General features: G+C 38.6%; 1 protein-coding gene across 3 annotated transcripts; it reads right to left on the bottom strand.

Annotated features, from left to right (window-relative positions):
• Nucleotides 1-3,735: 3,735 nt before the first annotated feature.
• On the bottom strand, nt 3,736-12,493 carry svopl (SVOP-like). Of its 3 annotated transcripts, none has more exons than XM_070929049.1 (16): nt 12,373-12,493; nt 11,021-11,130; nt 10,551-10,642; nt 9,938-10,036; nt 8,934-9,005; nt 8,720-8,844; nt 8,550-8,613; nt 7,932-8,057; nt 7,373-7,501; nt 6,940-7,013; nt 5,775-5,971; nt 4,861-4,972; nt 4,556-4,637; nt 4,346-4,435; nt 4,142-4,255; nt 3,736-4,060 (listed from the first exon to the last, which is right to left on the bottom strand). In XM_070929049.1, the coding sequence occupies exons 2-16, from the start codon at nt 11,127-11,129 to the stop codon at nt 4,046-4,048; spliced, it is 1,500 nt and encodes a 499-aa protein (XP_070785150.1). In that variant the 5' UTR covers nt 11,130; nt 12,373-12,493; the 3' UTR covers nt 3,736-4,045. The 3 variants fall into 3 exon arrangements, with proteins under 3 accessions (XP_070785150.1, XP_070785149.1, XP_070785151.1); XM_070929048.1 differs by having other exon boundaries at nt 10,551-10,645; XM_070929050.1 differs by lacking the exons at nt 11,021-11,130; nt 12,373-12,493 and having other exon boundaries at nt 9,938-10,032; nt 10,551-10,569.
• Nucleotides 12,494-14,612: the final 2,119 nt, after the last annotated feature.

Here is a 14,612-nt window from a genome sequence, read left to right on the forward strand (position 1 = left end):
TTAATTGAATATGTCCATTTTTTGATACTTTATACTTCTACATTTAAGAAGGAAATATTGTACTTTCTTCTGCTGAGATTCATTTGTCAGTTGTAGTTATTAGTTATGATTTTATATATAAAACATATCAACTGACAAAATATTATGCTTATTATTGGTAGTATTTACTTTTGATACAAGTACATTTCGATGACAATACTTCTATACTTGTATACTACTGAATTAACATTTTGAACGCATGAGCTTTACTTGTAACTTTTTCTTGTACATTGTGGTGTTGTGATCAGAGAGCCTGCAGGACTACAGGACCTGTGAAATAAAGTTTAATCAAAACATCTGAACAGGTCATTCAGTCTAATCTTCGGTCTTCAGCATTTTAAATATCATTCAGTCCAAAGCTGTGTTCAACAACAAGTTAAGCACTCAGGGCACTCGGACCACAAAGCAGCCTTGAGTTGAATTACTCTTGAAACAAACATGTTGAAATTATTTCACTACTTTTATGTGTTTGTTTTGCTTCTTAACATGTAGCTGCTGCTTTAAACATCACACAGTGGCATAATGATGTCACTGTGTCCAGGTCACATGATCGACATGTTTATCTGAGGGACTGTGTGTGCGCGCGCGCGCAGAGTGAATCAGTGAGTGTGAATAGAAACAAAGAGGTTCATACAGAACAGATCCATCTGTACCAAGCACCAACACACGCACGCACATGCACACACTGAAAGAAAACATCCTGGAGAGAACTCTGTAATTTGGTGCTAATAATTTACAGATGTACTAATAATAGTAATTTGGTAATAAAGACAATTGGTTCACTTCCAGTTAATTAACATTAAAAAACATGACATTTTGTCTGAAGTCCAACTCATAAAGACCAAAATCCGAACAAATCATTTACTTTGACATTAAAGTAACTCAGGCAAATAAAACAAACCAATAATAGACATTAAACGTCACAAATGAAACACAATACAAATGCTACAAATATGAGGCAGCAGTATGAATATTTACATGTTCTTCATATATATTTAAAAATCAGATCAAACTTCATAGAATCCGTCATTAATGTATTCCGAAAAATTTGCCGTTTCTGACTCTAAAGGTCGAAAACAAAGCAATCAAATGTGACGTGCAGGTAGAAGAGACACCCGTCTGCTAATAAACACACCTGCAACCGCTCTGTGTCTGTTCAACACTCAGTACACTGATACACTCTTTTTACAACTGAAGTTTCATGTTTTGCTGCTGCAACACACACACACTTATAATGTTCAGATGTAAATGTGTTAAATGAATCAGTGTGTACTCACGTCTCACAGAGCGGCACTCCATCTTCAGCTGCTGCCAGTGAACGTCTAAATCCACTTTAATCACACACAGACACCCAAGCACACGCACACACACATGGTGTCTGAGGTCAGGGGGCGGGGTCAGTGAAGACCAGGCCCCGCCCCCTGAGAACAGACAGTAATCTGTAATCTGAGTGTGTCTGAGTTTACGAGATTAACAAGATTAACAAGAGTTCAGGAGCCAGAGATCACCTTCATCATCATCATCATCATAGTCGACAGACACAGCAGCGCCACCATCAGGCTGTCAGATTTATTACAGTCAGAAACTTATTGGTTCTTGACTAAAAAGTTTGTCCTGATGGTGGTGCCAGATGAAACGTGATGTTCCCTGAATAAAAGGGTTTATTTTTAGCCTCACTAGCTGCTTGGCTCTAAGGAGGATGAAGTTGTTCAGTCCCCCAGTTAAAGCATCTCAACAACTGTTGGATGGACTGTGATGAGATGTGGTTCAGACCTTCATGGTCCCCTCAGGATGAACTGTAATAACTCTGGTGATCCTCTGACTCTTCATCTAGCGCCATCATCAGGCCAACATGTTCATGTGTCCAATACTTTGGTTTATGACCAAATACCTGCAGAGCTGATGACATTCATCAGCATCAGCTGGACTCTGTGTTTACTGACAGTTAGCTAATATTAGCATGCTAACACACTAAACTAAGATGGTGAACATGGTAAATATTATACCTGCTGAACATCAGCATTTGAGCATTGTCATTGTGAGCATTTAGCCGTGTCTCGGTACAGCCTCAAAGAGCTGCTGTCAGTCTGGTTTCATATTAATCCACTTATTAGAACCTCGCCAGTCCTGATCCACAAACCAGCAGATGTTTCAAAATGAACCGAGTTAAAAAACATTATATTCTTGTGCTGTAATGAACATTTCTTTAAGTTCTGAACATCTCAGAACTTATTTTTATTAACAGTTATTGTTAAACGGAACGAGCGGAAAGATACTTTAAAATTGAGAGATCTGCTTTTTCTCTGTGAGAATTCAAATAATGCTGCTCCCTCTTCTGGCTAGTGGTGGGCGGATCGATCCAAATATCGATAATATCGATACCAACGTTGGTATCGATATTGATCGATACCAGTGTAATGAGATTGATACTTTAGTTTCAGTTTCTCTCCTGTATGCACTGCTGCGGTTTCATCAAAGAGGCGACCTGGCTGCCTGTGTCTGTGTAAGTGCCGCTGATTTCAAGTGCCGCTGCTGCCACAGCGCGGAGCAGGGACACTTTGCTCCTCCTCCCCCCTCTTGTGTTTTGATGTTGTACCATCACGTGACTCAGCGGCGCCAGGCAAACAAGCGAGCAGGCTCAGCCGCCAGGCCCGGCCAGCAGCACACACACACACACAAGCAGCACAGAGTCCAGAAATCCAGAAAAGAAGCGCAATGAAGGGAGAAATTTTATTTAATTTTTGTATTGTAGTTTCTGAACACTATACCTCAAAAAAATAATTTTTTTAATTTGTTCTCGAGTGATAATTTTGTGCACTTTGTTTATTTAAGAAAAAAATCCAGACATGACAATGTATGGGGAAAAATTGTTTTGTTACTGTTCTATTATTTCTGAACAAAAACCTTTATTATGAAGTATTTTCTATTTACCTATAAACTTTGCCCAAATTCTGTCCTGGGTTTTAACTAATTAATAATCCAAAGGAAAAATCACTTAAATGGTCATGAAAATTCATTCAGATTTAGCAATTTGATGATGTATCAACCTTAATTATTAAAAAGTATCGGTATCGGTATCAGTATCGGCGATACTGGCCCTGTATTTACTTGGTATCGGATCGATACCAAATCTTGCAGTATCGCACACCACTACTTCTGGCTGCTGGTATTTTGGGCTATTTTAATGTATTGCTTTAGAGTGGTCTTATTTATTTTATGGTTTCAGATATTTAAATAGGATGAAATCTTTTATCTGAGTATGTGGGAAAAGTTAGTTATGATTTTATAATCACATTTCTGATTGTTTCTGAATTTTGTGACAGTTTGTGTTTTCTGTCTGAAGTTTGTAATTCAAGTGTTGTTGCTGTTGAGAAGAGAGTTTTAATCTTTATGAGGCTTTCTTGGTTAAATAATAGTTAAATAGAAATATACAGATATTATCATGATAATTAAACACGTAAGATCTCCAAACAAGTCACATAAATGACTTAAATATCTCTCATTTTAAATACAATTTTTCAACAATAAATGTCCATCTTACTTAGAAATAAATGAAACAAAAACAGGATCAGCAGCAGGATCAACTCCTTCACTGCCCTGATTAGTGTTCAATGGTGGTCACTGCAACAATGACAGTGATAAGAATTAAAAATGTAACTCATTCTACTTTTAACAGAGATATGTAATTATAATGGTTATAACTGATTATGTGACACCAATAAACTAAAAATATTTGTTTAAATTTCAACACTCTTGTATTTAATGCAAACTGAAATTAGAAGTAAACCTTTTAACATTTTAATAATGTGATTACTGAAGCTGAAACAGCAGTGTTCTCTGGCTCCAATTAACCATCTTTCATTTATAAATTCATAAATTAATTCATTTCAGACAGTTAATGAAGGATCAGGACCAGCTGATATCAGTAATAGTTAATATTTTTACATTACAGATGTAACAACAATGGTAAAATGACAAACAGCAACAGACAGTTTGTTTGGAGACGTCATCGGGAGCTTTGCTAAAAAAGAGAGGAATAAATAAAGTTAAAATAAAGTACAATAAAGTTTGTACAAAGTGTTAGCAGTAATGTGTTCCTTACCAGAAGAGCTCGTCCTTTAGTTTCTATAGGAAGCAGAAAGTTTCCCACAGCACAAATCACACAGGCAACAGCAAACGGACTGAGAGCCTGAATCACTGACTGAGACATCAGCACCTGAAGTACACACGGAGTGATGTCAAACATGGAAAGCAGAAACACCTGAAAACGCACCTGAGTGGTTCTTGGCCAGGACACTGAACTCACCTGAGCGATGAACGGAGCAATCATTCCTCCGATACGACTGAATGATGTACAGAAGCCCATCCCCAGAGACCGAGCCGCAGTGGGATACACCTGACAGACAAATAACACCTGAGATCTGAGATCTGATCGATAAAAACCTGAGAGACAAAAACTGTTATGGAAGATCTGGATCAATAAAAACCTCCACTAAAACCAGCAGTCTAGACGTACCTCAGCGGTGTAAATATAAACCACATTAAAGTTCATAGAGACCAGAGACCGGAGCAAGAACAGCAACACAGTGAACCCAAACCTGGAGAGAAAAACAGGGACAGAAGGTCTTCATAAATCTGGACCCAGTCAGACAAGAGGTCCTCATAGACCTGCACACAGTCAGATTGGAGGACTTTATAAACCTATTCCCAGTCAGACTAGAAAACCTCATAAACCTGGACCCAATCAGACTGAAGGACTTCATGAACCTGTACCAAGTCAGATTATAACAGCAGACAGAGAAGAGTCTATGAGGTTCTTACATGGTGGTGCAGATGTTGAGCATCATGAACAAAATGGCCGCCACCAGCTGCAGCACCATCAGACTCATCTTCCGTCCCAACACGTTCAGCATACAGATGTTTACTGGGACCACTGCTCAGGCACAGGAGGAGAGGATCAGATGTGTGTTAAAACAGAAACTGTTGGATAACACAAGTAAAGGCAGCTTCTCTGTTCTCACCACTTAGTAAAACAGCAAAGTTTGTCCTGATTGACGGTGGCCTGTTTAGGACATCTCAGACTCTCACTGTCAGCTGTGCTTTGAGGTGAATAATGTTGGCATGTTAGCAGTGTTAACATGCTAACTGAAAGCATTTAAATCAGCTGACATTTGGCTAGCATGCTAACATGTAGCAAGTACACTACCAACATGCTAACATGGTAACTATTACTGTGTAAATACTTAATCAATACTATGGATTAGTCAAAATATTGGGTAATTTTTGAGAGCAACTTAGCGAGTAAGATAGTGGACACATTTACACACTCAGAGTTCAGAAACTCAAAGAAAATGGTGAACAGCAAATGTAGCACACGATATAGCAGACACAGCATTCCAGTCTATAGCCATGCTAGCAGCTCTGTAAGGCTGTAGCTAGACACAGCTAGATGCTAACTTCCACCAGAATTACATAATGGTAGAGAAGAGAAGCTTGGAAACCACATTTAGACCATCATGTAGTTGGAAGACAAAATTTACAAACAGTCCAATCAATCAATACAATTTGGGTGGTGGCTAGTCATTTCTTTCTCAGGTTGGTGGGATTCTTCAGGTGGAATTTAACTCTTGACTTCAGTGTTTATAATATCCTGTAACTACGCTGCCAGTATCTGAAAACTGATGAAGCTGTGAATCTTTGTTAAACACAGCTCTTGATCTCAGTCCTGGACTTACGCGCAACCTCTCCCAGACAGCTGATGAGGAGTGTCTGGTAGTCGTTGAATGCGAAGGGGATGCAGTAACACAGTCCGTCCTCATGGCGGTGTTTGACCTGATGCTCTTGATCTGCGTCCGTCACACACAACAAGTTCTTCTCCAACAGCTCCGAACTGCTCAGCACCGAGCCGTAGTACGCGAAGGACGCCACGAACCTGACAGACAGATGAAAGACGCCACAGTCACAAACGTATCCACAAAAACCTGGGCCAGTATTTATCCATATTAAAAATGCTCCACCATTTGTCAATTTCTTACAACTTAAAAATAAACAATTCTAAGGGAGGTGCAGAAGTCTCATAAGTTCTTGAGTGATTGTACAATATATCATGTATCAACAGGATGGTTTTAGTCAACTTTGTATTTGTCAGTGGTGCAACAACAAAAAGAACAAAGCTGCCATTTGAAATCACTTTCCATCATATTCATTGTCTGAACGCGTCACTGCAAAACTAAATTCTCATGACTGATTTCTATGAAGTCCCTAGTCTACCTGCTTCAGTTTGCTTTTCTTTTTAAACATTTTAAATCACATGTTTTTGCAAAATATCATTGAATAAAATGTCAAGATCTTTGAAAAAAAAAAAAAAGAATACATGATGTAGGGTAAATCCTCATCTCTGATTGGCTGTTCCTGCCCTGAACATACATGTGATTAATCATGTGAACACTTGAGAGTTGCTCTTTGTTGTCAGCACCATCAGACCACGGCAAATTCCTTGTAATGTATGTTACTTGGCAATAAACAGTTTCTGATTCTGATTCTGATTCTGATTCTGAAAAGAAGTAAGTCTCATGACGACTGTGTCTTATTCTCCACATTTCTTCTCCAGTTTAATGAGGAAATTTATGATATACTTATAAAAATTGGCTTTATAGGAATTGGAATCATTTTTGACTAAAACCTGAACTTTAAAAACCAAGTACAAGCGATAACTTCAGTACTCTGGAGAAAAGCCCTAAATCCAGCCACCATTGGCCACCATAACTTGCCTGGTTCTCGTCTGGACAGGGACCTTTGTTGCATATTGTTCGCCACCTCCCTCTCATCTCTCCACTGTTGTTGTCTAATAAAGCACCAAATCATCAGCAATGTAGAGGTGAGGATGAAGAATGACATTACCATGAATACCAGAGCAGTACAGACGTCCTCCTGAAGGATGAGCTGAGCAGAATCCTCCAACTGCCTCTCTCTTTCTGAAACACAAACAATAAGATTAACCTCACCTTCATTATCCTGAATTTATCAAGACAACAGGTAAACATGAAGGAAGCTGATCAGAAAATAGGGAGGCTTCTTACATAAATATAATCAAACATGCTTATAAAACACAAAGGCCTGTCTCTGATCTGTTCCAAATAAATAAAGACCTGGTTTTCTTTAGGCCCTACAGACTACCCTCCACATTCAGCCTGTTAAACTGCACACTGTAAAACGTAAAGCTTGAGATTATTTTTCAGGATTCCTGAAGTCACTAGTCTAACTTATTGTGGACTGATAAGGTTCTTAAACAACCAGGCATGACTGCTGATATTTAACCTGAGAGTGAACGTACCACAGCCGGCTCCATCAGGCGTCCCGGAGGAAGAGACGCTCGGTTCATCTTCGCAATCTTCTCCAGAGTTTCAACAGCAGCCTGAATGTTTCCTGCCGACACGTTATAACGAGCCGACTCAGGAATAAACTGATGGGTTAAAAGACACAGAGACAGACAGGCAGGTAGACAGACAGGAGTCAGTTTGGCCTGAAGAGACACAGACAGGACCCTGAGTCATTACAGTTACTGTTTATTCTGACACTTCAACTTCTTTAAGTGTCTAAACTTATAATGATGAACTGACATCTGCTTTCAGTTTTTATACTTGAGCTGAAACTATCTTTTAATATCTTCATAAGACTCAACATATTCAAGATCAATCACACTTCTCGTATAATTTCCCCCCGGGGATCAATAAAGTATTTCTGATTCTGATTCAGTTTCCTGAAAGTGTTTCGTATCTTTATTCAATCCGGCAGTCTTGTGTCTCATGTCGCGTTTCTCTGTAGATTACAAAGATGTCCATTCTAAACCTAAATATTTGATTATATACCAACAGGTGAGGAAGACATCTCACCTTGAAGAGGAAGATGAGGATGACACTGGGGGTGACGGAGATTCGGATCATCCACCTCCAGCCCAGAGTGGGAACCACCACCATCCCCAGTATGATGATCAGCATGGAGCCCATCATCCAGAAGATCTGACACACATAGACAGAGAGCATGCTGGGAGACCTCAACTGATGACATCAGGTGAGCTTGAGAACCTCAAACTTTATCGTTAACATGTCGACGACAGAACAAAGATCCTCGCTGGACAACAGATGGAACTAAAACAGAAAATCATTCATCTCTAGTTTTCCTAAAATAATTATTATTTCATTAATACAAACATCCACAGACTAAATAGATGGGTTTACTCTTATTACTATTTGTAATTAAACATTAATACAATTATTATTTCTAATCAGCATTTAACACAGAGAAACAAGATGCGAGTGAGTCAAGCATCTGGAGGACATTTAGATCCATCAGTTCTCCTACACAAAAATAAAATCAATAAAAGTACCAATAGGTCTCAATACAATCCTGACCTGAACTGTTCAGTCACACGAACCTGAAACCAACTTCTCAAAACGGAGATTGAAATAAATGTAAGTAGTAATAAAGTGTAAGTAGAAAATCAAACTCACAGTAGCCAGAGGCAGCAGGAAGGCTCGGTACTTCGCCGGGATGAACTCTGTTTTCAACACAAACCTGAAACGATGAAAACAACAACCTGTCAGTCATTATGTGTGCGTGTGCACGTGTGTGTATATATGTGTGTGTGTGTGTGTGTGTGTGTGTGTGTGTGTGCGCTGACCCCTGCGACACCCCTGCCACCCCGCAGCCCACCATGCCGCGCAGGAAGATGAACCAACCGTACGAAGGAGCGAACGAGGTGAGCAGAGAGAAGTAGGCGCTCCACACGAAACCTCCAAACACCACCTGGTTACACACACACAATACACAGAAACACACAGTCAGCCAACCATTACAACCAGTGTCAATATATTTAGAATATATATATTTCTGACCTTCCAGCGTCCGTATCTGTCAGCGATGTATCCTCCCAAAACTCCACATACCATGAAGCCAAGAAACACCATCTGAGACAAAACACTCTAGTCAGTATCTACAGTACTACAGTACTACACTAACACAGTACTGTACGGGAATAATGTGGTTCCCAACTTCCCTTTAAAATAAAGGAAACTCAACTCGGACGCTCAAGGTTTTCGCAGGTGGACTCGGGTCTCCGAGTCTCCAGGTCCAGAAAACTTTTTGTTTCTCATGTTTCTTAATTTTCTTAGTGTGAAATTATTTTGAACATGTCTGAAAAATACTATTTTCTTTAGTGAAACACGTTGACCTGTAGCATCTATCAGATCATCAAAGTGATATTTAAAGTTCTAAGAATAAATATGAATTCATTTTCACTCTATAATATCTTTAATAATAATAAATATATTATCATATATTAGAAATATTAGCAGGCTACAGTTTTATTCTGTTATTAAGGTTTGTTCACTGTGAGTTCATGCAGCTTCAGTAACCTGGATTCTCTTCATCAGCAATACTTTTGTGAATAATCAGTCAGACCAGGTCTAACCAGGTCTAACCAGGTCTAACCAGGTCTAAGCAGGTCTAAGCAGGTCTAAGCAGGTCAGGTATTTAAACACGCCCGGTTCAGTCAGTTTCACACGGGTCCACAACTTAATTTCAACTTTAAGACATGAAAGTTTCTCTCACAGTTTAAAAAAGACAAAACAGACAAAAATCTGAAAAAAATAAACATAATTTTGTGTAAAATAAATGCTTTTCTTGTTATTAATTGAATCTTCTCATGACCCCTCAGATTTATGTTGTGACCTCTTGGTGGGTCCTGACCCACACGTTGGGAAACGCTCATCAATGAACTGTAGAAGTTATTTTCTGTTTTATTTCACAGTAACTGAATCTCTTCTGGTTTCAGATAAAACGAGACATTTGAAGACGTCATCTTGGACTCTGAGACACTGATGGAGGAGTTGTGACTCACTGTGGAGACGAGAGCGACTTGCCAGTCGTCCAGACGCCATTCACATCGAATCTCAGGAGAAACTACAGCTAACAGCATGATCTCCATCGCCTCCACTATCTGCACACACACACACACACACACACACACATACACACATATAAATGTATAAATATATAAATATAAATTGTTGAATTAAAACATTTTGGAGAAATATGTTGTCCTCCAAAACGTAATAATTAATATTAATTAAATGTTTATTGATACACAAACAATCAGATTTACAGATGATGAGTTTAAAAGTCTCTGATCATCTGAATATTCATATACATATGAATATTATATATATTATATATATATATATATATGAATACAACTATTTTTCCAACTGTTTATTTATGTTTTAATTAAATATTTGACAGAAAGGATCAAACCAAAGAAAGTTGTGTCATTATGTAAAAGTACTTCAGTGTTCAGGTCTTAAACCGATGGCTTTTTTTGTAGGAATCTAACTTCTGTGTGTTCGCAGGAAATTTGAACTTGTTTATCATGAAGAAGAAGAGTGAAGTTTAGAAAGCTTCAGCAGAAACAGCTGATCAGTTTAACGACCGTAGGAAGCGGAGGTGTGTCTTACATTGGAGCTCCCCATGATGACGAAAAGCAGAATGTGAAACCGACCGAAGCCGATTGTTTCAACGGCTTCCTCGACAGTGAACGTCTCATCAACTGCTGCAGAAACACACAGATAAAGTTTAGAGCCATCAACAAACATTATGAAACAGCATCAGCTGCCATCTGATTCAAATACAAAGAATACACGTTGGATTTATTGTTATTGTTTTCATCATAGGATGAAAATGATTAACTTAGTTTGTTCATCTGTAAATTTCTTGTTTTCCTCATAAAGACAAACTTGTTCTGCAGTTGACATCAAACCTTCAGATAAATGTTGTTTTGCTTTTTGTTTGCTTTCGTTCATTTAATCATTTTTGAGGCCTGAAATGAAAACATTGTTTCTTCCTCTCCACTCTTCACCTCCGACCTCTCAGATTTATCTCTGGAGGTGACTCTCTACAACTCATTGATCATTGATTTCACACTCACCATTGTTGCTGTTCTTGCTGCCCTGCTGCTTGTCTGCAGGTTTCTCCTGCAGTTTCACCTCCTGCAGGTGGATGGCGCTCACCAGCTGAGTCTTCATACTATCAGTCATCCTGAAAACACACACACACACACACATAAATAATATATATATGTACACACACACACACACACACACACACACTTTCCCCTGTCGTACCCGGTGGCACAGTGAGGCTTATTGGGAACCAATCTAAACGTTACTCTACAGCCTTTAGATCGTGCAATCAACATTTTTTATTGATATACATAAGACAGTGTTGTTGTTTATGAAAATAAAAAGCTTTTCTGATCAAATTTATATATTCAAAGACTAGACTTCAGTAAAATTACAGCAGTACTTGGTTGCAGGACTTGACTTTAACTTTCAACTTGGTTTTCAAAGTAAAATATTTCAGTGCTATAAAGTCTATGGTATTCAGATTTCAACATTAAATACTCAGTTGCTTAAAAACATCTAATCATTAAGACTAATATTTGTTTCCATCCAGCCAGAAAGATTATTTTACTATTTTTTTTACATATAGACTATATTAAATATTTTATTGGTAGGATCCAAACATTTTCTGTAACAATAAACTCAAACAAACAGTAACTTTTAATCAGATTTATTCTAGTTATGTGAAACAGTGTGTAGAAGGGGAAACGCCGAACAAAGGCAGCAGCTTTCAGCACGTCTCACAGAAGATCCCTGGATTCCTTGGTTGAAGTTACGCCAAACTGTTCAGAAATCCATTTAATGAGGTAGCTTATCAGCAAAAGCCGTTAATGCTTGTGACTTCAGAACTGAAGATACAGAAGATACAAAGAAACAACAAGACACCGAGAAGTGTTAAGTTATTCTAATAAATCTGGACGTCTGCAAAGTTTGTTTGGCCTGCTTCCAATGAGGGCATGGTCACAAAACTAGATTTTAATGATTGTAAGTGTTAAAAGATGGATCATTAGCGAGCCGAATTTGAAGGAAGACACTTCTGATTGGTATTTATTCGTTTTCTGCCATGTTTGTACATTTTACCAGCCTACATCAGGAAGAAAACATTGAACCGCAGTATTTTGAACGGGGTTTGGCAGAACATTTTCTCCGGGCATTCTGGAGAGGAAACGCCGAGCGATAAAGTTTAATATCGGTCAAAAACTTTGATTTATTAAAGCAGAACCTGCGACAACAATAAGGTTTAATACTACACTACATATAGTAACATTAGTTAGCTTAAATGGAGCTAGCATAACTTTTCCCGCAGGACGTCAACGACCGTTTGACTGCGTTCACATTAGTTTGAAAGTTTTCTGAATGAATGAATTAATCTACTCACACAGTCGTTTGTTTTCAACAATAAAGCTGTCTGTTGTGTCTCTTCTCATGCTGCAGGGGAAGATTTACTGGGACAAACAGTCAGCGGCTGGTTATTCCGGTATAAACTGTTGTTGTTGACCTGCCCAGGTGTATCAGGAAGTGTCATCGTCATCATCATCGTCATCGTCATCAGGGAACCGGCGGGAGGAGGAGGAAGATTACAATTACTCAAATGCTATACTCCAGCACAGCCTTGAGGTAGGCTACTTGTACTTTACTTGAGTATACCATTTTATGCATCTTTATACTTGTACTCCACTGCGTCTCAGAGGCAAACTACGTCAGACAGTTGTTACTTTTCAGATTAAGACTTTTCATTAAAAACATATTAAGAGTTTATGAAATATGATAAATAAATAAAGATTAAACCAGATGTTTCAACCTGTTTTTGCTTGAGATCTGGTATATAAAACTCAGCATGCAGTTCTATACTTCCCACATGGTTTCATTTAAATTATTATTTTTAGTTCAAAGAGGTAATTATGAGGTAAGAAGTCTCTCATGATTAGAGTTCAGCCACTGTTAAAATACATTTTTGAGAGTAAAAAGTAAAGTAAAAAAATGTAGACCTTTTTTACAGAGGAAGGATTAGATGGATCACCAATTTAAGTTGCTAAATATCCGTTTTAAATGCAGCGGTTGTAAGTAACCATAGGAAAAAATGTGTTGCTTATCTGTTAATTCTGTGATCATTTATGTCTGAGTCACTCCCCCTAAGGGTCCCTTTGGAGCAATAAAGAGATGAAAAAGAGATCATTAGTAGACTTCTCTAAGACAAATGAAGAGAAGTAGGATAAACTGAGGAGATCTCATCATTGTACAAAAACCTTCAACTGTAACAGTTCCCAAAGCACTCGACAGATCAGGTCTCATTCACACATTCACACACCGATGGCGACCAAGCTGCCATTCAAAGTGCTGGTCTCCATCGGGAGCAACTTAGGGTTCAGTGTCTTGCTCAAGGACACTCTGACATGCCGGGGATCGAACTCCCAACCCGCCCTACCCTGCTGATTGAATGATAATAAATAAATAAATAAGGAAGAAAATATGCTGCCACGGGTTAAATTTGAACACATCTCTTTAATGTTTGTTAACACAATCTTTCAGACTTGAAACACCACAGGATGCAGCTCAGAGTTTGGGTAGAACAGGTCCTGTCATGTGACACAGCTGATCTGACAGCTGAAGACTCACCTGGCTGCTGTTGAACAGGTGAAACTGCTGGCAGTGTTCCCACGTCACTGATTTGACATTAAAATGAACATCCTTCAGGCTCTGTTTCCTCGAAGCAGTTTCACTGAGTTATCTGGATCACACCTGGACTGATGTGAACTCAGGTGGACTGGGATTCAGTAAAACTGTGTGTTGGAACAAAGTCCAGAAAGGAACAACAGGAATGTGGTTCGACTCAGAGCAATACCTGTATGGAAGTTTATTCATGACAAAACTAGTGACTCAAACTATGTGATAAGCAAAGATCTGAAAACACACTGATTGGTAAGAATAGAACAAGTTCCCAGCTGTTTTTATAGAACGCAGGTTAATAGTGGGTACTACTGCTAGGTCTGCTGATAATAACTAGTGCACACTTTATTATCTTGTTCCCACAAGTTATCTTGTGTGCAAAAGTTTAACAAGTTACTACATTGTTTGCACAAGTATATATCACTTGCGTGCACACATTACTATCTTGTTTGAGCAAGTTAGTATCCTGTGCAAACAGGATACAACAAGATCCATAACTTGTGCGTACAAGTCATTATGTTCCCACAAGTTAATATCTTGTGTGTCATGTTAGTACCTTGTTCCCACAAGTTAATGTTTTGTGTGCACAAGTCAGTATCTTGTAGATACAAGTTAGTATCTTGGTTGCACAAGGTAGTATCTTGTTTGACAAGTCAATATTTTGTGCGCATGAGTAAGTATCTTGTTCAAATGTTAATATTTTGAGCACAACTGTTGAGTCAGAGTTAGCGGTATAGCTAATTTACATCCTTCGGTCCCTGGACAGGAAGGTAGTTAGTAACATGTTTGTACAGGTTATCTTGCACACAAGTTGATATCTTGTCCTCAATCTTTCAGGACTTTAGGGGCTCCGTACATGTTAGTACCAGGTGAGTCTCAGAGTGATTGCGGTGTGAATTAGTAGTTTTGTCATCAGTAAACATCCACAGTGCGCCTGGTTGTCTGCTGGAT

The sequence above is a fragment of the Enoplosus armatus genome, chromosome 22, assembly GCF_043641665.1.
Source record: "Enoplosus armatus isolate fEnoArm2 chromosome 22, fEnoArm2.hap1, whole genome shotgun sequence".
Classification (NCBI taxonomy): domain Eukaryota; kingdom Metazoa; phylum Chordata; class Actinopteri; order Centrarchiformes; family Enoplosidae; genus Enoplosus; species Enoplosus armatus.

Bases quoted from the DNA above. Each gene is read 5' to 3' on its own strand.
- svopl (XM_070929048.1), bottom strand. From the start codon at position 11,129: ATGACTGATAGTATGAAGACTCAGCTGGTGAGCGCCATCCACCTGCAG. The intron at 10,037-10,550 runs GTAAGACACACC...GTGTGTGTGCAG, and splicing joins TCATCATGGGGAGCTCCAAT to ATAGTGGAGGCGATGGAGAT. The intron at 7,502-7,931 runs GTGAGATGTCTT...TTAACCCATCAG, and splicing joins TCCTCATCTTCCTCTTCAAG to TTTATTCCTGAGTCGGCTCG.